Source organism: Taudactylus pleione, unplaced genomic scaffold, assembly GCF_031769625.1.
Source record: "Taudactylus pleione unplaced genomic scaffold, aTauple2 ptg000062l, whole genome shotgun sequence".
NCBI classification, from domain to species: domain Eukaryota; kingdom Metazoa; phylum Chordata; class Amphibia; order Anura; family Myobatrachidae; genus Taudactylus; species Taudactylus pleione.
Window position 1 is genome coordinate 1,465,518 of NW_028284464.1, and position 22,616 is coordinate 1,488,133.

The 22,616-nt window shown below is 47.6% G+C and overlaps 1 protein-coding gene across 4 annotated transcripts in view; it reads left to right on the plus strand.

Moving 5' to 3' along the window:
• The window catches only part of CIT (citron rho-interacting serine/threonine kinase), a 166,026-nt gene that overhangs the window by 85,237 nt on the left and 58,173 nt on the right, over positions 1-22,616 (plus strand). For all 4 annotated transcript variants that reach the window (XM_088465302.1, XM_088465323.1, XM_088465312.1 and 1 more), the window contains 5 exons: positions 20,428-20,553; positions 20,855-20,950; positions 21,641-21,757; positions 21,921-22,030; positions 22,149-22,323. In XM_088465302.1, coding sequence (XP_088321428.1) covers positions 20,428-20,553; positions 20,855-20,950; positions 21,641-21,757; positions 21,921-22,030; positions 22,149-22,323 — 624 coding nt within the window. The remainder of the gene's footprint in view (positions 1-20,427; positions 20,554-20,854; positions 20,951-21,640; positions 21,758-21,920; positions 22,031-22,148; positions 22,324-22,616) is intronic.

A 22,616-nucleotide genomic window follows, 5' to 3' on the forward strand; every position in this document is an offset into this window, starting at 1 on the left:
AGCCGCGAGTCGCCGATTAGCGGCGGCTCACGGGTTTTGCCTGCAGATGCAGTCCTTTGCCCCCGGTCCTAGGGGACAGACCGGGGGCCGCTAGCGGTGGCGGCGGGCTCCCCCTCTGAAGAGGAATAACCCGTGGGACCACTAGACCACCAGGGATATATGGCAAGCGGGATGCCGGCAAGCCCTGGGGTTAATATGCTAGCCAGGGGAGGAAGCCTTCCCTGTCAGCGGCTCCTCCCCTCAGCTCAGCGCGCCTTTCAGCACGGAGTCTGGCGTCGCTGAGCTGCAGATTCCTCGGCCACTCCTCCTCTGAGGTCTCCAGCGGCCATTTTCTCACAGTGGCAGCGCAGATCTTCAGGGAGCACGCGGACCGGTCCCCCTGTGTACCTCTCCCCTGATTAAGGACAGCGTACACAGCACTATAGCCCTCCCAGACACTGAATTTGGGCAGGTTGATTGTAGTGTAAAGGTGCAGTGAGTATATCTTCCTGCATGGTATGTGACTTTTGCTAGTGCTGCCTGTCTGTGCTTATTTTCTACTTACTGTCAGCTTATACCTATCCCTTTACTTCTCCTACAAGCCCTACAGGTGTGTGGGGGAGGGGCGTTTCTACTGACCTCACTTATATAGATCACGTATTTGTGAGGTCCGTCACATACAGTTGTGTGCTACTCAGTGCCATATTGTGGGCTGTTGTTCAGCACACCGGTGAGTGCGTTTTACTTCTACCCTGGTGCCAGATATATAATATATTCTGTCATGTCAGACGAGGAGGTTGAGCGCTCAGTGGCTCCGGTGTTGGCCTCCTGCGGACGCTGTTCTGCAGGAGTAGATAGGGAGGATTTGTCACAGGATGGCCTGTGTAGTCGATGCCAGGTGGCTCCTGGCCCATCCAGACCTTCTCTGGCGCAGGAACCACCGTGGGCGATGTTTTCTCAAGTGCTGGTGTCTATTGCGGACCGTCTGTCGGTCCCGACTGCTCTCCCTACTAGGTCGTTGCCCCAGCCGACCATCCCCCATTCCCCGGGTGTCCCGCAGTTATTGCGGAGTCCTCCTGGGTCTCAGTCGGTGGGTCCCTATGCGGGGTTGCCTATGTATATACAGGCTTCCCCTGTGCCGCAGCAGCCTGTGGTACCTTTTCAGGCCCCTATGGTGACTCCTCCACCCTGGGTGGATGTGCTCTCCAACTCCGTGCAAAATTTGGTGGCCGCTTCCTCGGCTTTTCAGTCAATGTTGCAGACTGACATGCCTTCTAGGATTTCAAAACGCCCACTCATGACACGGGCTGCTCAGGTATCGGACTCAGAGGGTTCCTCAGATGATGGGGAGGTCCCTGATGACACTGACTCGGACGCCTCGGTCCAGGAAATGGATACCAAGTCGTCCATTAATGTGCGAGCACTAGTTAGGGCGGTGCGAGCTATTCTTCTTATAGAGGATGAGGCACCGGTTCCTAAGTCGAAGTTTCCTAGTTTCAAAAAAACTAAGGTGGCTTCTGCGGTGTTTCCCCTGTCGGATCAGTTGACGGATCATGTGGCGGTAGCTTGGCAGGCGCCCAGTAAGAGATTCCTTCCTCAGAAGCGGTTGGCTTCTAATTACCCCTTCCCTGAGGCACATTGTAAAAAATGGGAAACTCCACCGGCGGTGGATTCCCATGTCACCCATTTAACTCGGGGCGCCACCTTACCATTACCGTCGATATCCTCGCTGAAGGATCCCACGGACAGGAAAGTTGAGACTTGCTTAAAGTCTATTTACTCCCTCTCCGGGGCGGTGGCCCGACCGTCCATGGCCATCTCCTGGGTGGCCAAGGCCATTGAGGGGTGGGCCAATGCATTGGAAGATACCTTCCCGGACGACGCTCCGGATGTCCAGCGGGCGTTGTTGGGACAAATGAGGGACGCTGCTTCTTACATTGGAGAAGCTTCTTTAGATGCTAGTCTGCTGACCTCGAGGGTATCGGCTGCAGCGGTGTCTGCCCGCCGATCCTTATGGTTGCGGTCCTGGAGAGCGGACTCTGATTCAAAGAAAGGTCTGGAGGCCTTACCTTTCAATGGGGAATTACTATTTGGTCCGGACTTGGACAAAATAGTGGACACCCTGGCTAAATCCAAGTCGGCCTTCCTCCCTTCGGCGGCACTGCCTGCTAAGGTTCGGAGTTCGGCTTTTCGTTCCTTTCGGGTTCAGGGTAAGGCGAAAGGTCAGTCCTTCCCGAGACAGTCTGCGAGTAAGACGGCCTCTAAACCCAAGAAGCAAGCCTGGAGTGCTCGGCGCCCTTCTTCCAAGCAGGAAGATAAACCTGCGGCCTGATGGGACGGGCCTCCCTCTGGGGGACCTCAGAGTGGGAGGCCGACTTCTTCTATTTGCCCAGTGCTGGCACAATACCACCACGGATGCCTGGGTTCGAGAAGTGGTCTCCCAGGGGTACGCCCTGTCTTTTCGGCACAGACCACCCCACCAGTTTTTCTGCACAAGTCCTTCTCAGGACAAGACCAAGGCGTTACAGGTTCAGGAGGCTATAGAGTCCTTGCTGAAAGCAGGGGTCATTGTTCCCGTTCCTCTATCACAACGAGGGACGGGGTATTATTCGTCTCTGTTTCTGGTGCAGAAACCCAATGGTTCTCATCGCCCTATCCTCAACTTGAAGTCTCTGAACAAATTCCTCAGGGTTCCCAAGTTCAGGATGGAAACGTTACGTTCCATCATTCTGGCGATGGAACCGGGGGATTACATGGTGTCCCTGGACATCCAGGACGCCTACCTCCATGTTCCGATAGCATCTTCACACCAGCGGTATCTGAGGTTCGCTATCCTTCAACACCACTGTCAGTTCCGGGCGCTACCCTTTGGTCTCTCCACGGCACCGAGGGTGTTCACGAAGATTATGGCGGTCATGGCCGCACATCTTCGGAACCAGAATGTATACCTGGACGACCTCCTGTTGCTGGCGAGCTCTCCGGAGGTACTGCTTCAACATCTCCACCTGACGATCGCTTGCCTGCAAGCACACGGGTGGTTGATAAATTGGAAAAAGTCCTCCCTGATTCCATCACAGCGGGTGGTTCATTTGGGAGCCCTGCTGGATTCGCGTCAGCAAAGGATCTTCCTGACTCCGGAGAAGGTCGCCTCCCTACAGCTGCGGATACGCAGTTGCCTGAGCCGTTGCCGCCTGTCGGTCCATTCGGCTATGAGAGTTCTGGGCCCGGCCCCTGCAGGGGCTGATTCTATCAGAATGGAACGGGTTACCTCACCGGATCCGCTCTCAGGTGCTGGTGTTGTCTCCGGACGTTCGGCTATCTTTGGCTTGGTGGCTTCAGACAGCTCATCTGGTCGAGGGGCGCCCATTTTGGATCCCGGACTGGGTCCTGCTCACGACGGATGCCAGTCTCCGGGGTTGGGGGGCAGTGACCGGCTCTTTGTCGCTTCAGGGTCGTTGGTCAGCGGAAGAAGCACTTCTCCCCATCAACATCCTGGAACTGCGGGCAGTATACAGGGCCCTGCAGTCGTCCGGCCCCGCTCTTCACGGAAGGGCGGTACAGGTGCAGTCCGACAACGCCACCACGGTGGCGTATATCAATCACCAAGGCGGAACTCGCAGTCAGGCAGCGATGTCGGAGGTGTCTCGTATCCTGACTTGGGCGGAGGGTCACATTCCAGCGATCTCGGCGTTCTTCATCCCCGGAGTCCTCAATTGGGAGGCGGACTTCCTCAGCCGTCACGACGTGCATCCCGGGGAATGGTCGCTTCACCCAGAGGTGTTTCAGCTACTCGTGGACAGGTGGGGACTGCCGGAGCTGGACTTGATGGCCTCCCGTCACAATCACAAGTTGCCCGTTTACGGGTCAAGGACAAGAGACGCAGGTGCAAGTCTGGTGGACGCGCTGTCGGTGAAATGGACGTTTCACCTGGCGTATCTGTTTCCTCCGATATCCCTGCTTCCTCGGGTTCTGCGGAAATTCAAGCAGGACGGCGGCATGCTCGTGCTGGTAGCTCCGGCGTCGCCCAGACGTCCTTGGTACTCCGATCTCAGGAGCCTCTCCATCGACGCTCCGTACCTTCTTCCTCAGCGTCGGGACCTGTTGTCTCAGGGGCCCTGCCTTTACCCGGATCTGGGTCGGCTGTCTTTGACGGCGTGGCTCTTGAGACAGCCGTCTTGAGGTCTCGGGGCTTCTCCAGTTCGGTTATTGGTACCATGCTCAGGGCACGCAAGCCTGCTTCAGTACGGATTTATCACAGAGTGTGGCACACTTACTTTCAGTGGTGTGAGTCCAGACATTATGATCCTCAGGTGTTCCGAGTTTCTAGGATCTTGGAATTTCTTCAGTCAGGATTGGATCTCGGCTTACGCCTTGCATCTCTGAAGGTTCATGTGTCCGCCTTGTCCGTGTGGTTTCAACGGCGGATTGCAATACTACCAGACGTTCACACCTTTTTCCAGGGTGTTCTCAGGATCCAGCCTCCCTTTGTGCCTCCTGTGGCTCCTTGGGACTTGGCGGTGGTGCTACGGGTCCTGCAGGGTCCTCCGTTTGAGCCTCTTGAGGCGGTGGAGCTCAAGTGGCTGACATTTTAAGACGGTTTTTCTCCTGGCAATTGCTTCGGCCAGGAGGGTGTCTGAATTGGGGGCGCTTTCCTGTCGCCCTCCTTTCCTGATTTTTCACCAGGACAGAGCGGTGCTCCGCACTCGTCCTGAGTTTTTGCCCAAAGTGGTCTCGAAGTTCCATATTAATCAGGAACTTGTTGTGCCAGCTTTTCAGTCCCCTGATCTTTCAGCTGGTGAGACTTCCTTAGATGTGGTCCGGGCGCTTAGAATTTATGTAGACTGGACGGCTTCGGTTAGGAAGTCTGATTCCTTGTTTATCCTCTTTGGTTTTCACAAGAGGGGTTGGCCTGCCAACAAACAAACGTTAGCCTGTTGGCTTCGTTCCGTTATTTGTGAGGCTTATGCACAGGAGGGATTACCTGTGCCAGCCTCTGTTACGGCTCATTCCACTCGTTCTGTGGGTCCCTCTTGGGCTGCTAGACGTGGCGCTTCTGCTGTTCAGCTGTGTAAGGCGGCCACTTGGTCTTCAATTCAAACGTTTTTGAGGTTCTATGCGTTTGACACCTTTGCCTCTCAGGATGCATCCTTTGGGCGCCGGGTACTCCTTTCAGCACAGGAGCGTCCCCGCCCTTAGTTGTACTGCTTTGGGACATCCCCAAGGTCAACCCTGTGGACCCCCTATGGACCCTGAAGTAGAAAACAAGAGATATGGTAAGAACTTACCTTTGTTATCTCTGTTTCTACGAAGTCCATAGGGTCCACAGGGCGCCCGCCCTGACGCACCTGGCTTCAAATGGGCTGTGTGGCTGGTCACCGGTTTTCCGTCTCCCATTTCTGTGAGTATAGTTTCTTGTGTGTTCCAGTCTTCCTTCTCTCTGTTTAGTCTCCTCCTCCGGCCTTGGCTGCTTACCAACTGAGGTGCTGTGGCCGGGGGCGGGGTATAGAGGAGGACGGACCCAAGTGCATCCTGGGAGCAGCTAAAGCTTTAACTGCGTGGTGCCCATGGATCCAGATCCAGCTATACCCCAAGGTCAACCCTGTGGACCCTATGGACTTCGTAGAAACAGAGATAACAAAGGTAAGTTCTTACCATATCTCTTGTTATCATCCACCTGCGGGATGCCATTACTTCTTGATTATGCGTAGTGAGGTGTGGAGTCGAACACTAGCTTAATTGAAACTGGTTCCCACCCCCACCCCTTCCACCCAAAGCACAGTCTTGTTTTTAGTGCCTTTGGAGTAAGGCACTGGCTAAGATAGGTCCTAGCTTTTTAGTTAGGTTTCATTTCTTTAATTTAATGTTTGATTTGGGATTCAGACCCGCTCGCTAGATGCGTTCGCGTGCAGCCAAAGTATGCAAATACCGCGATCGCACGGCAGGGCACTAGCACGCCCACTGGGTCTTGGCGTGCGATCTCTGTGTATATTTAGACGCACACCAGCCTGTCATAAGACGCCCACTTTCCCGTGTCATCTCCAGGAAGTGTATGAGCAATCGGTAACATCGAGTACCATCGGAAGCAAACGCAGCACTTGTGGTTGACCATACCCTGCCGCAAGCACTGCGAGTGATTCAGTGTGTAATTCAACTATGTGATGTGTACTATGACGCTGCGTCTTAATTATGCACGCCTCTAAAACAGTGTTAAGACGCTCAGACACGCCTGCGTTCGCACCACCACATTTCCGTTTTCATCGACCATCCCCTGTCACCTCCCGTAAACGGCTTGTCCTGTCACTCATTCTAGCGAGCTGGCTATGCGCAGCGAGCGAACGCTTCCCAATCGCATGGACTAGTTTGCGCACTGCGATGCATGCGCACATTGCAAAACATCGGCAGCTACATACGAACGCAGCCTAGCGAGCGGGTCTGAATCGGGCCCTTTAGTTCCTGGCAACAGGTAGCAAGCAAGCAAGCACTAACAGAGTGGGAGTTAGCTAGATAGAGGTTTGTGTGAATCCTGTTTCCCACTCTAAAGACGGAACCTGTGAGAGTCACCAAACTACATAGTCTCTGGGTCTCTCTCCATGCCAGACACACATCTGAGGGGGCCGCGGGCAAAGAGAAGGTAAGCTTTTACATATTTTATAAAATACCTGGTTGCCTATGTGTACTGCTTCCCAGCACACTCCTTGTGAGCAGATTGGCTGGGGTTGGGTAAATACTCACTGTAGAGCCGCCATGTCTCACACCTCATCAGGGCTTCAGAACCACGCCGCTTTCAGTTTCCTACAGCATGCTGGAGGAAATTACAGAGTAGCAACATATTGCTGCCTTTTGTAGAGAGAAGGGCTTGATGGGTTCCAGGATGCTCCGTGCTGCACGTTGTGGTGCACCGCGTGTGACGTCATCAGTGCGGGCCACGGTAGTCTCCGATGAAAGCTGGAGGCGATTAGTGTAAACAGGTGTCCTGATTGAAGCAGGACGCTGTGCCAAGCCACGTCTCCCTCTCGTACTTCTGTAGCAGCTGATCAGTACATCTGTTAATCCAACAGCGTCCACACCGTCTGTGTGGAGGAGTTCAGCATGCAGGATAGCTAGTATTAAGCAGTTACTAGGATTTGACTTGTGTGTTAACCTAGTTATTTCTGGGCTAATATACATATAATATAGCATTTATGTTTTACTGCACTGTTCTCAGGAATTTAGGCAGTAACATACTGGGGTATATAAGATAGTTTTACTTTGGTTATGCAAAGAGTTTGGACTTTTTTGCAGTCAACAGATGGGTGAATTGAAGTCTTAATTAACCTCTTATTGGTCTTTATACTATCAATCAGTGCTACACTTTTTTATAAGGACTAGGTAGCTTTTTGCATTGGTTAGTTTGTCTTGTCTTTCTTTCTAAGTATAGATAAGCCAGACAAAGGGGCCAAGAAACAAGGATCAGTCACTATTTATACTTGTATAAAATGTGATAAAAAATTGCCAAACGGTGCAGACCCAGGGTCACTCTGCTGGTTGTTCACAGGTGGATTCATTACTGTGATGTTCGGCTGAACAGTCGGTGATGCCTGATTGGGCCAAGTTTATGGCTGAGGCCATAGGTGAATTACGTCACTCTCAGGCAAAATATAGGCTACCCTGTGCTCAAGCTCCTCCTTTATTTGATACCTCGGTAGAGCCTAGATGGGCCCAGAATATGGGACGATGTCTCACTCGGATGGCAATGTCCCTGAATAAATTGGCAGCAGGGGCTATAGCCACTAAGAGACGGTCAGGCCGTTCCTCTGTGGATTTTCCTAGTGAAGAGGTTGCAGCTACCTCTTCCCAGAAAGAAGGGGAATTGGATTCTTACTGGGAAGACACCTCTAACTGGGAGGAGGTTTCTCCGTCTTATTCAGGAGTGTCTTTGTTAATAAATGTGGCTGGGGAGACTTTGCATATACAGGAAACAGCTACTCCAGAGACTAGTTCAGAAAAATGTATCTGTTTTCCCAGAATTTTCACATTTTGAGGAAATATTAAAGCCTGATTAAAAATTTCATATTCCGAAAATATGTAAGTGCCTTTATCCTTTTTCGGGATACCAAGCTTTGGGAAACTCCACCTATTGCTAGGTTGGTTAGGAACACTGTTAATCCCACAACACAGTCTGTAACTAATAAAGATCCTATGGATAGGAAGAGTGAGGCTGTACTTATATCTTTATTCACTTTGTCAAGAGTATCGCTGCGTCCAGTGTTGGCCAGCGCCTGGGTGATAAAGGCTATCAATCCCTGGTTGAATCAAATGATTACTGGTTTTCAATCAGGGGATATGTCTGAAGATAGTTCCATAATTGATCAGATTTTGGAAGCTCTAACCTATATAGGTGAAGCTTTAATAGATACTATTCAGGTAGTCTCATAGTTCTGCTTTGGCCATTTCTGCCAGGCGTTCGCTATGGCTTAAATCATGGAAGGCAGATGTAGAATCCAAGCATGCTTTAGAGGCATTGCCTTTTGAAGGAGGTGCTTTATTTGGCCCAGAATTAACCAAAATTATTTCTTAGGTCACAGGAGGAAAAAGTCTGTATCTTCCTGTAACTACTCTAAAAGTAAAAACTCCTAGGTTTCGATGCTTTCGGACTCAAGGCAGAGGAAACTTTCAGGTCTTCCGGGGTGCACCTAGGGGTTCCTGAAGAGGAACCTTTAGGGGACGTTCTGTCACCGGCATCTGTCGACCTGCTGCTAAGCCAACAGGTCAAACCACATGACTGTCATGGGTCTGGAACTCATGCTCTGGTGGGAGGTCGCTTTCTCAGATTCCTGGAAAATTGGATTCAATCCAATCCGGATTTTTGAGTCGAATGGTCACCAGGGTTTACATGCTGGATTTGGAGGGTCCTGTTCCAAAAATAATCTCTTCCACCCCTCTCCCTGTGGATGTTGCCGAAAGGTGGCTCTTATGCAAGCAATATCTGCGCTTTCCGATTCCAGAGTAATTATTCTGGTCCCGGTGCTACAGCAAGGTCTGGGGTTCTACTCCAGTCCTATCTTGGTAGACAAACAAGATGGATAATTTCGTCTCATTCTCAACCTCAGGGGGTTAAATGCTTAGCTCCACTTGGAAAAATACAAGATTGAGTCAATAAGATCAGTCATTTGTTCTATGGAGATAAAGGAATTTCTAGCCTACATAGATATCAAGGATGCCTACCTACATATTCCTATATAGAGAGGTCATCAGCATCTTCTGCAATTTGCAGTAGGGCATCAGCATTTTCAGTTTCAGGCTCTACCATTCGGTTTGGCCACCACTCCCAGAGTTTTTACAAAGGTTATGGCACACATGATCTTCCTACTCAGGAGTGGGGGAATAAACGTGTTGGCTTATCTGGATGATTTGTTGCTAAAGGCACCTTCAATGGCCCTATTGCAACAACATCTTCAGATTACCTTAGTCATACTCCAGAGATTAGGCTGGATCATAAATTTTCCCAAGTTAAATTTAATTCCATCCCAGAGGGCAGTATTTCTGGGTCTTCTCTTCGACACTCAGTGTCACAGTGTTTTTTCCGCAGACAAAGATTCAGGATCTGCAATCCAGAATAAGGACCATTTTACAGATATCTCATATCTCAGAGCTATGCAGATACTTGGAAAAATGGTGGTTTCATTCGAAGCTGTTCCTTTCATCAGATTTTCACGCCCGACCTCTACAAAACCAATTGCTTCATCGATGGATAAAATCATACCCTCGATTAAACAGGCAGATGTTCAGATTATCTCGGCAGACCCGGAAGTCTCTCCGGTGGTGGCTAAATCTGAACATAGGTTGCCAATTGTCAGTAAAAGAGTGGACCATTGTCACCACAGATGCCAGTCTTACAGGGGCGGTGGTTCTAGACAGACAATCACAGGGTCTTTGGTCTGTCCAGGAAGCCACTCTTTCCATCAATATACTGGAATTAAGGGCAATTCGATATGTATTGATTCAGGCTCAATGCTATCTAAAGAATTTACCAGTTCGAATCCAATCAATCCCACAGCAGTTGCTTACATAAACAATCAGGGTGATGCACACACCTGGCTAGCAATGAGGGAGGTTTCTCACATCCTTCATTGGGCAGAGAATTGGGTGCCACCTATTTCAGCAGTTTACATTCCAGTGGTGGACAACTGGGAAGCAGACTTCTTAAGTTGACAGTGTGCATCCAGGGTAATGGGAATTACACCAGGAGGTGTTTGCAGAAATAGTTGCCAGATGGGGATCGCCAGACGTAGATCTAATGGCTTCTCGTCTCAACAAGAAACTTCCAAGGTATTGATCTCGTTCCCAGGATCCTCAGGCATCTCTGGTGGATGCCTTGACAGCACCTTGGGTGTTCCAGCTGGGATACATCTTTTCTCCGCTGGTAATGTTACCAAAGGTAACGTATTCGATTAGTGGCACGGCCGGTCATTCCGGTGGCTTCAGACTGGCCGCACTGTCCTAGGTACTCAGTTCTTCGGAACGTGTTGGCAGACGTTCCATATCGTCTGCCCCTGTGTCCAGATCTGTTAGTTCAGGGTCCATGCCGTCACCCAGATTTGACTCGCTTGGCTTTGACGGTATGGTTCTTGAATCCAATATTTTGAGGGCCAAAGGGTTTTCAGAGTTTGTGGTGAAAACCATGATACAGGCTCGCAAACCAGTTACTTCCCAGATTATATATATATATATATATATATATATATATAAAGAGAGAGATTGAGAGAGATATCCCGTTTCAAAGGAAATTGGCCACCATTCCAGAAGTTCAGACATTCTTGCAGAGGGTTCTTCGCATACAGCCTCCTTATCTCCAACCGGTTCCTCCTTGGGATTTTATTATGTTTTGGAGGCACTCCAAAATGCACCATTCGAGCCTTTGGAATATGTAGAATTGCGATATCTCACTTTGAAGGTTGTTTTCTTTTTGGCCATTGCCTCAGCCAGAAGGGTATCTGAATTAGCGGCTCTTTCTTGTAAAGCACCGGTTCTTATTTTTCATGAGGATAGGGTAGTGTTACGCACTAAACCTTCCTTTCTTCCAAAGGTGGTATCGGCTTTCCACATGAACCAAGGTATTGTCCTTCCAGCTTTTCGCCAGAATTCAGTGACTAGTGAAGCTTCTTCCTTAGCACTGTTGGATGTGGTATGTGCGTTACGCATTTACTTGGACCATACTGCGTCTTTGAGGCGTACAGACTCTCTGTTGGTGTTGATTGATGCACCAAAAAGAGGCTGGCCTGCCTCAAAAGGGTTGATCGCTAGATGGGTCACTTCTGCTATTAGGCAGGCATATTTGTCCTCGAATGTGGTGGTTCCGGCCTCAATACGTACTCACTCGACTCGTGCTGTTGGAGCCTCTTGGGCTGTATGGCATGGTGCCTCGGTTGAGCAGATGTGCAAATCAGCTACTTCTGTACACACTTTTACCGCTTTTATACATCTGGCCCAAGGGATGCCAGTGTTGGGCGAAAAATTCTTAGAGCGATCGGTTCCAATGCTCCCCCTCCTTAATTGGCATGATTCGGTATGTCCGAGAAGTAATGGCATCCCCCAGATAGATGATAAAGGAAATACGATTTTTACTCACCGTAAAATCTCTTCCGTGGAGTCCATCTGGGGGATGCAGCAATCCCTCTCGTTTGGTTTCATACTAGATACCTGTTGGTGTCTGGTTTATCAGTTCTTTCCGTGGGTCTTTCTCCGGCTTTGTTAAACATAGACTGAGCTTACGGTGGAAGGGGAGTGATTATATAGGGGGGTGGGAGCCAGTTTCAATTAAGCTAGTGTCCAACTCCACACTTCACTACGCATAACCCAAAAGTAATGGCATCCTCCAGATGGACTCCAAGGAAGAGATTTTACGTGGGTAAAATCGTATTTTCTTCTTCAGGGTCCATAGAGAGTCCACAGGGATACCATGGGGAAATGTGGTTGGAGTGATCCAACTCCCAAGATGCCTTAGGTCCTCCTCCACATATACCCTGGCCACAGGCATTCAGTTTTTTGTTTGGTGCGCCAGGATTCAGACACCCCTGTAACAGGGAGACTGCTCAGGCAGTCCCAAGCTTTTTATTTCATGTTTTATTTTATTTCTTTTTACTTCAGAGCAAGTAGCTAATGCCTTTGCTGCTGCTCCACCTACCCCTACCGGCGCCGCAACACCAGTAACCGGACTGGTGATTTTGGTGGGCACCAGCGGAGCTTGGTTAGCGGCGATGCTGGGACCCAGGACTGCAGCCGGAAGCAAGGGGACTCAGGTAAGGTGGTTCCCTGCTTGTGGCAGTCCGTACCTCCGGCAGTTGGAGACCTGCCAGAGATTGCTGTAGTAGGGCGTCCCTCACTAGACAACCGGGGCAAGTCAGTTTTGGCGTCTGGGACAGTGGCGGCGGCCATGTTATAAGGGGTTAACACAGCATAGGGAAGGTAGGCTCTCCCTGGCAGCCCCTCCCCCAGCCCAGACACCGATCCAGCTGAGGTTTTCACGCGTCTGGGTTGCTCCTCCTACCCTCCTTTATATGAGATGCCCAGCCAATACTATTAGTGCTCTGCTGTAGCTGCTGGTCTCAGAAGGCTTTGGGTCTAGTCTCCCTGTATACCTCTCCCCAGAGGCCAGGTTATACTGTGCTCAAAATCCTGGCAAACCTTGTGTTTTGAGAAGTTGATTCAGGGTCCATTGCAAGTATATTGTATATGCATTGCATGTGACTTTTGCTAGCTCTGCTGTGTTGTTACTGCCTTTACTTTCTGTACTGTCAGGTATAACTATCACTACTATTTCTCCTCAACCTTTTTGCAACAGGTGTGTGGGGAATACATTTTTTTTTGTGTTTCTCAAATTGTACTTCACATTTATTGTTGCTTGTGAAGGCAGTCACATTTGCACTTATTTATTATGTCTAAGAATAAGGGGAACAGGAAACTGAGGCCACGGTGCTGGTGTCATGTAAATGTTGTTTGGCGGGCTTGTCCCCTTAAGACTTTATACAGGATAGTTTGTGTGCTATTTGTTATAAAGAACCACCTCACCAGTCCAGTCTACCAGCACCTGTACAGGAGCCATCTTGGGTGTCCTCCTTGTCTCAGGTTATGATGCAGCTAGTGGACCATTTGGCTGCTCCCACACTGCCTCCCATAATGGGATACCCACAGCAGTTCCAGTCTGCTATGTTTGCCCCCTCTATACATCCTTCCTGGATTGCTGTTTATTCCCACTCAAGTCAACTCAGACTAGCAGCTGCTGCAGCTCAGTCAGCTGCTGCATTTCAACAAATGTTGCAGGCGAACAGACCAGTAGCCATTAAAGCACCTAAGCGAACAATATAATTTTGTCAGTCTGCCCGGCATGTAGATTCAGATGCATCATCGGAGGAGTCAGATGATGCGACGAGTTCTTCTCCAGGGTCTAACTCGGTAGAGGAGGACCATCCTTCTACAGTGGATGTCCCTTCTTTGGTGGGGTGGTCAAATCAATCCCAAATATAGAGGATGATGAGCAAGCTCCTAAACCTAGTGCTCCAGTGTTTAAACACCAGAGGGTGGTAAAAGCTGAGTTTCCTAAGTCTGAGCAGCTTACTGGACCTATGGGAGAAGGATGGAGTACTCCGGATAAACTGTTCCATGTTGCAAAAAGATTAGCATCTTTGTATCCTTTTCCACCTACTGAATGTACTAAGTGGGAAGTCTCTCCTACTGTGGATGCTCATGTGACACACTTAGTCAGGAGTGCTACGTTGCCTATACCGTCCGCGTCTTCTCTTAAAGATACTACAGATAGAAAACTTTAAACATTTCTTAAATCAGTGTTTTTATTGTCTGGAGCTGTTACTCGGCCGGCTATGGCTGCGGCCTGGGTATCCAAGGTTGTTGCAAAATGGACGGGGGCATTGGAAGATACTCTAACAAATGCTACTCGAGAACAGCTGACATATATCTCCCTATACGGGAAGTGGCCTTCTATTTGGGAGAAGCTGCATTAGATGCTGGACTCCTGGCTTCTAAAGCATCGGCAGCTTCGGTTGTTGCTCGTAGAGCTCTTTAAAAGGGCCTGGAAAGTAGATGCAGGATCCAAGAAGGCTCTGAAATCCCTGCCTTTTTATGGAAACATACTTTTTGCAGCGGAATTGGATAAGATAGTGGCTACTCTGGCAGCCTCAAAATCTGCAGGCCATCAACAGCTACATCAAAGTCTAGGCAGTCCTCTTTTCAGTCCTTTCGTCCTCAGGGAAGAGCAAAAGGACAGCCTTTCTCCAGACCGTCTAATTCTCGCAGGACCACCAAGCAGCAAACTAAAAGGTCCTGGCTGGCCAGATGACCAGCTTCCAAGCCGGATGACAAACCCTCCACTTGTGGAGACGGGCCTCCTCCTAGTCCTTTGCGGACTACTGGCTTCAAACAACAACAGACGCCTGGGTCCGAGAAGTGGTCTCTCAGGGGTATGCTCTCACCTTCCAGAGGCATCCACCCCAGAAGTTTTTTGTACAACAACCCCATCAGATAGCCCCAATAGCCTCCTGGAGGGCCTTGGCCCTCCAGGAGGCTATTTACTCCCTACTGCGGACAGGGGTGATAATCCCAGTTCCTGTGGTTCAACAAGGAAGGGGTTATTATTCCAATCTGTTTTTGGCTCAGAAACCAAATGTGTCTCGTCGCCCTATTCTATATCTGAAAACCTTCAACAAGTTTATCCGTGTTCCCAAGTTCGGTATGGAGACTCTTCGGTCAATTATTTTGGCAATGGAACCTGGGGATTTTATGGCTCCCCTGAACATTCAGGATGCGTATCTGCATGTGCCTATTACGCCATCCCACCAACAATTTCTATGGTTTGCTTTCCTGCAACAACATTCCCTATTTCAGGCACTGCTTTTTGGTCTATCCTCGTGTCTTCACCAACATAATGGTGGTTATAACGGCCTACCTCAGGCGTCAGGAAGTCAGAATATTGCCATACGACCTCCAGGTATTGGCACAGTCTGCAGCTGTTTTAGAACACCATCTCCAACTGACCATTGCCTTCCTACAGACGCACGGCTGGATCATCAATTGGAAGAAATCCTCCCTTACTCCAATATAGCAGCATGGTACATCTAGGGGCTTCTGCATTCTCCGGCACAAAGGATGTTTCTGCCAGGGGACACCTGTTATTGCGAGTGCACAAATTGCTCCGCAAGCGCAGGGTATCCATTCCATTAGCGATGCAGGTTCTGGGGTCAATGGTATCTACCTTCGACATGGTGGAATATGCTCAGTTCCACTCCAGGCCTCTGCAACAACTGATTCTCTCCCGGTGGAATGGGCAGTATCATCTAATACAGTCCCAGAGGATCCTTCTCACTCCGGAGGTTCAGCTTTCTCGTGGTGGCTACAAAAGGCTCATCTGGAGAAGGGTCGCCCATTCTGGATTCCAAATTGAGTACTCCTCACCACAGATGCCAGTCTTCGCGGATGGGGGCGGTGACAGGTCATCATCCCTTTGTGCAGTATACAAAGTGCTCATCGTGGCACAGGACCTACTCCGAGGCAGGCCGGTCCAGATCCTGTCCGATGACGTGACCACAGTAGCCTATCTAAATCATCAGAGAGGCACGCAAAGTCAGGCAGCCATGAGGGAAGGGGCAAACATTCTGATCTGGACAGAACGTTATCTTCCAGCTGATCCGGCAATATTCATCCCAGGAGTCCTCAACTGGTAAGCAGACTTCCTAAGCTGTCGGGATATACACGCCGGAGAGTGGGCTCTCCACCCGAGGGTTTTTCAACTTCTAGTGAACAAATGGGGCCTACCAGATGTAGACATCATGGTCACAACCACAAGGTCCCCAGATACGGGTCCAGGACCAGAGATCCCTCAGCCACCTTCGTGGACGCACTAGCAGTGAGATGGGACTTTAAGCTGGCGTTCCTCTTTCCTCCAATTTCCCTCATCCTAAGGGTCTTCAGGAAATTTAAGCAGGAAGGTGGCAAAGTAATACTAGTAGCTCCTGCTTGGCCCAGGCGCCATTGGTTCACAGACATACGGAATCTATCCATAGACACTCCGTTTCCTCTTCCTCTATGGCCGGATCTGTTGATGCAGGATTCCTGCCTTCATCCGGACTTACCTCTTCTGTCTTTGACGGCATGGTTCTTGAGTCTACCATCTTAAGAGCCAAAGGTTTCTCCAGCTCTGTGATTCAGACGATGCTTAGGGCATGAAAGCCTTCCTCTTCCCACAACTATTACAGAGGTTGCCACTCCTTTAGGCAATGGTGTTCCCATAGAAAGTATGACCCTAAGGTTTTTAGGGTTTTCCGGGTACTTGCTCATCTCCAGGCTGGGTTAGACCTCGGTCTCCGCCTTGCCACCTTGAGAGTACAGGTTTCTGCGCTGTCAGTTTTGTCCCAGCAAAGGATTGCTTTGCTGGATGTTAGACTTTTTTTTTTTCAGGGTGTTCTCCGAGTTCAGCCACCCTTTGTCCCACCGGTGGCACTGTGGGATTTGTCTTTGGTTCTCAAGGGGCTACAGGCTCCCCATTTCAACATCTGGACTCGGTAGATTTGAAGTGGTTGACAGCGAAGACACTTTTTCTCCTCGCTATCTCTGATTTGGCAGCGCTCTATTGTCGCTACCTCTTTTTGATTTTTTACTAGGATAGAGCTGTCTTCCGTAAACGGGCGGGTTACTTTTCTAAGGTAGTGTCTCGTTTTCATGTGAATGAAGAGATTGTGGTTCCAGCTTTCCAGTCTTCAGACCTTTCTGTAGGTGAAGCCTCCCTGGATGTGGTTCGTGCTCTCCATATATATGTGGATCGTACAAACTCTTTTAGAAAATCAGACGCACTTTTTGTGTTGTATGGTTTTCACAAACGAGGCTGGCCAGCTAACAAACGAACTCTGGCTCGATTGCTGTGAATGACTATCTCTCAAGCTTACACGCAGGCTGATCTCACTGTTCCAAATACGGCGACAGCACATTCTACTCGGTCTGTGGGACCATCGTGGGCATTAATTCGTGATGCCTCTACTGAACAATTGTGCAAGGCAGCCACGTGGTCTTCTGTCCACACCTTTTTTAGGTTCTACACCGTAGACACTTTTTCCTCTTAGGATGCTTACTTTGGGTGGCGGATTCTCTGCTCTTGAGCGTCGCCATCCTTAAGGGAACTGCTTTAGGACATCCCCATGGTATCCCTGTGGACTCCCTATAGACCCTGAAGAAGAAAATAAGAGTTTTGGTAGACTTAGCTTTGTTATCGCTTTTTCTTCGAGGTCCATAGGGTCCACAGGGCGCCCATCCTGACACACCTGGCTGCATTGGGTAATTTTTCTTTCTGTCACGGATTCCCTCTTCTTTTGTGAGAGTGTTTCTTGTGTACATTGTCCGTCCTTCTCCTCTTTCCTTCTCCTGCCTTGGGCTTGTTTACAAAACTGAGTGCCTGTGGCCTGGTGCGGGTTATATGTGGAGGAGGACCTGAGGCATCCTGGGAGATGAAAGCTAAACTGTTTGGTGCCTGGATCACTCCAACCACATTTCCCCATGGTATCCCTGTAGACCCTATGGACATTGAAGAAAAAGAGTTAACAAAGGTACAGTAAGTCTGCCATAAGTCTTATTTTTGATAAATGGCCCACTAGGTACAAAAAGTTTTTGTGCTAACGATTAGTTGCTCTAAAACTTCTATACCCTCTAGCAGGGACCCTTGTGGGCAATGCTACTGTCATTTGCTAAACTTGGGGGTAAATTTACTAAGAATCGAGTCTGGGAGAGTTTGCTTTTTTGTCAACTTGATTAGTTTCACCGAAACTCTGGTTATTTGAAGCTCCTGAGACTCGCAAATTTACAAAGAAGTGAGTTTAGCTGAGAGTGAGATGGCCGATGGTGAAGCAGAACGAGATTTCTCTCCAGAGTAGCAGGTTTTGCAGGAGATTTCTCCCCCGAGTAGCAGGTTTTGCAGGAGATGACTCACCCGAGATCGCAGTGTCTCCTCTCTGCAAAACTCTCCCGAGCAAGCAGCCTGTACATATCAATGAGATATGTGTAAGCTGCTTGTGTTCTAGCTTGTATAAAAACGGGCTCAAAGTAAAAAAAAAAAAAATGACATAGGTGCCCCCCTCCCCTTAATGCGTAACCAGCCCCGGGCTTGCCAGCCAGTCCTGGTTCTTTAAATTACGGGGAATAAAACGTGTAGGGTTCCACCGTAATTTAAGAACCAGCACCGGGCAACAGGGCCAGACCTGGTTTTGAATATAGGGTTCAAAAATTTGACGTGAGGTACCACCTATAATTTAAACCAGCTCTGGGCCTTTTCTAGCGGGGAGCTGATGCCACAGCCAGGGGAGCCCTTTCACCTGGCCCCCCAGCCGCAGCATCAGTCCTGACCGCTAGTCAGCTCAATGAGCGGCTCCTCCATGTGGGTCCCAGCCAATGAGCGGCTGCTAATGGAAGCCGTCGCTGATTGGCTGGCGGCCCGGACACTAATGATAGCTCAAGCCCAGAGCTGTCATTAGCATTACTGTAATAACATGCTGTAGCATGTTGTTACAGTGTGTCCGGGGCCCTATTAGGATTACTGCGGAGAACATCGTGGGACAAAAGGTGAGTATTTTTTTTTTTAAGGTACTTCCAATGGATACTTTACGTTGAGAAGGGGACGTGAACATCTGGCAGCAGGTAAGTATGTGTGAGTGTGTATGGATGTAATAAATCTTTATTTTCACTTATTGTGTTTATTTTTTACACATTTCTTTACAGGTGAATTACACGTACCAGTGGGCCCTTAATGCCCCACATTCTGGTACTTGTGGTTCTGCAAGTACCAGCATGCAGGGGAGGCTTGCTGGGACCTCCTAGTTCCAATGTAAAGACAATGTGAATTACTCTACACACTACACCTACACTATCAATCCGCCACCCACCGCCCAGGGGTGGCGGGGATAGCCCCAGGCTAACAGCCTAGGCCAGGGGTGCCCTGGAGAGGGGGACCCTTTTATTGGGGGGGTCCCCAACTCCCCAGGGATCCCTGGCCTGGGCTGACTAGTGGTCAGGACTGATTCTGCGGCTGGGGGCAGAAAGGGCCCCTGCTAGAAAGGGCCCAGAGTTGGTTTTAAATTTAGGGGTAACCTCACGCCAATTTTTTTTATCCCTATATTTAAAGCAAGCTCTGTCCCTGGTGCTGGTTCTTAAATTACCGTGGAACCCTACACATTTTTTTCCCTGTAATTTTAAGAACCAGGACTGGTTGGCAAGTCCAGGGCTGGTTACGCTTTAGGAGGGGGGCCCTGTCATATTTTTTTTCACTTTTAACCTTTTTTTTTCACAATTTACAGGTAGAAACATACATGGATCACAGTGATCTGTGTATGTTTCTGACAAATTCGCAGATCAGGCATGTGAATTTATTTCACGAGTTTTTACAGGAGAGTTTTCCCATCTCATGATAGTTTACAAACTCTCTGCTTGGTAAATTCCAGAATCCTACCTTCACCAGTGAAAAGGTTCTCCAGTTTGGCCGATGGTGAATTGAAGAGAGTTTTCTAACTCTCCAGTATTTTCCCGTAGCAAAGAAGATCTCTCTCCCGAGTTTGACATTAGTAAATTTGAGAGTGGGAATAAGATGCCCAAACTCTCCAGAGTTTGCAAACTCTCCCAAATTCTCAGCTTAGTAAATTTACCCCTTAGTGTTTTATTTAAAGCAGATGAAGAGTGTCAAAACAGGTTTAGGTATCGAAAGTGAGGCAATATTTTTACTCTCAATACTGTGAAGTAATGCTAGCATACAACAGACCCTACATTGTGCGGGTTTAAAAGAAAATCAATAAAAAAAAAAAAAAAGTTGGGGGAGCAGTGCTCTAATATATCACTGTAACGTGAAATTAGCCTATTGAAACTTTACTTTTTGCCCGTTTCTCACTTTTTTATTTTTACCTCAGAGAGAGATTCCTGTCCCCAGGATGTGGGATGTTTATAATGCCTATAATTTGTCTGCAGTGTTTCCCACCCACATATTTCCTGTTAAGGACACTGTGCCTATAAATTATGTAGTTTCTGCACAACCCAAACCCACACAGATATGCAAACAGGACTTATTTATATTCTTAAATATATGTACTGAGTGATATGCTGTTTTTTTTTTTCTATATCCTATCATTTTATAGAATGTAAGATGCACAGATGTGTATAGGTTCTACTATGGTGATGTCTTTTAGGGTTGGTAATATCCCCAATGATTCCTCTGAATACTTATTGATATTATTTTAATAATTGTCTAATTTGCATGTAGAAATGCACTTATTTGTGCCCCTTGTCATTTTTTTTATCGAGTGATAGTGGAATTGAACATCAGAATCTTTAGCAGGTTCTGTGTGACTGAGTACACATGAATATTTGAATGCCTGCTGTTAGCAGTTGTTTGTATTATCCTATATTTAAAAGCTTGTAATTATTTTTCAGGAGAGACGGCATTCCTTGGAAAACCAAGTAAGGAGGCTGGAGAATGTAGAGCGCAGAGAAAATAAGTTAAAAGAAGATATTCAGACTAAATCTCAGCAAATTCAACAAATGGCTGAAAAAATAATGGTAAGATAAGTGATCCAATCTGAAAGGGAAAGTTATTTTCTCTTAACTGCATTTGTGGGCCTTAAATCACCTGAGTTAAAGCAATTATTAGACATGCAGCCTATTTCAATTTTATTCACTGATCCCTTGTTCTTAATAAATAACTTCAGATCTATTTTTGTATGCCTGTAATGCCTGTACTTTAGAAAGGAACTTCATGTATGGGCTGTGGATTAAAACTGGACCAGAGTTCTTTATAAGGCTAAAATATTATTTTGTACTTGATTTAGTCCTGTTTGTGTTCATTTGCTTTTGTGTTTAGGAACTTGAAGAAAAATATCGGGAGGCCCAAATGGGAGCACAGCATTTAGATGTTCATCTGAAGCAAAATGAGCAAGCATATGAAGAGAAAGTCCGGGTATTTATTAATCATTTATTCCCTAGTCAATATTTATATGCCCTGCTATGGCTTAAGGCACATAGTAGTGTTGTAAGGTTCCATCGATGGATGTTTTTCTCTCATAGGCTTAATTAATTGTCATCATAATACATACATTAAATTGCTCTGCTTTTTCCAGGCATGATTTTTACTGAGCCCCAGAGTTCCATGTATGATCAATGTATTCTAAGCGATGCCCTCACTTATAGCCAAATTTCTAAAAATATTTTCCTTTTAACCCTACTTTGCAAATAGGCATACTATGCCTTATTACACCTGCCTTGATCAGCTTCTCTGATACTATATATGTCTTAAAATGACATCTGAGATTTGGCTGGCCACCCTATTCCTAAATCGCATAAATCACCTGTCTGTTGAAAGTTGACTTGGTCGCATTGGCGTCCTTCACTGATGGTTTTCATCTGTCCCTGGTAACTTCTCCCTTAAAAATGAATTGCTTTGAGTCATACTGTACACAACTCTACTTTAGAAATTAATTCCTTGAACCTATGAAAAAAATTCTTATACCTAACTGAGCATTGTACTTGAAGTAGTGATCACTGTCTTAAACTGTGAACATATGAATTGCTCTTTAATCTTAATGGTGCCTGATTTTCATAGGTATTCTTTTTAGATTTTAGAATGCTAACATGTTATTTTGCTCCTTAGAGTCTCGAAGCACAAATTAAGAAGGACACAGCAGAGAAGCAATCTGTTGAGCTTCTACGATTAAAAAATGTAGATGAAATTTCTGAGAAAAACACCTTACTAAGTGAACAGAAGGCAGTAAGTCCTATGCAAAGAGTTGTTGGCTTATTAGGGTAAAACAAAAATACTGACCCAAGTATGAAGAAAATATTGCGACTTTACAGTTAAAAGATTGTTTCCAAGAGACCACTGACCTAATAGCTGAAGGGAAAATATGTATGATTCTTTATAAATCTTTCAGATGATCAATGCTTTGGAGTCCAAGATCAAGTCTTTGGAGCAAAGATTAGCAGAACTGTCTGAAGCGAATAAACTGGCAGCGAATAGCAGTCTTTTTACTCAAAGGAACATGTGGGTATCTGATGTGATCAATTTGCTCCTAGGGACAAAAATAAGTTTTTAACTGTCTCTGGTATGAACTCCAACCATATTACATTTTACAAATACTTTATTGGGTTTATGGTTCTAGGAAGGCCCAGGAGGAGATGATTTCAGAACTTCGGCAACAAAAATTCTACTTGGAGACTCAAGCTGGGAAGATAGAGGCCCAGAATCAGAAGCTGGAAGAACAGCTGGAGCGGATTAATAACCAAGAGCACACTGACAAGAACCGGCTTCTAGAACTGGAGACGAGACTGCGAGAGGTAAATATAGACAAAGTAGGATTTAATTTACCAGAGTAAAGCGGTTAAAAGCTATTTCTAATTAGATGATTATCTGGTTCATGACTTTTTCCGGAACAAAACATTTGGGTACTTAGACAATAAGCTAACACTCATATTTTAACCATCAATATTGCTTGAGAAAATGGAGGAGAAAAGTATTCCTCTCATTGCCTTAGACACCAAAGTTTACCCACTATGATCCTAACTGCGTGGAGTTTGTGTATTCTCCCCGTGCTTGCGTGGGTTTCTTCTGGGTACTCCGGTTTGCTCCC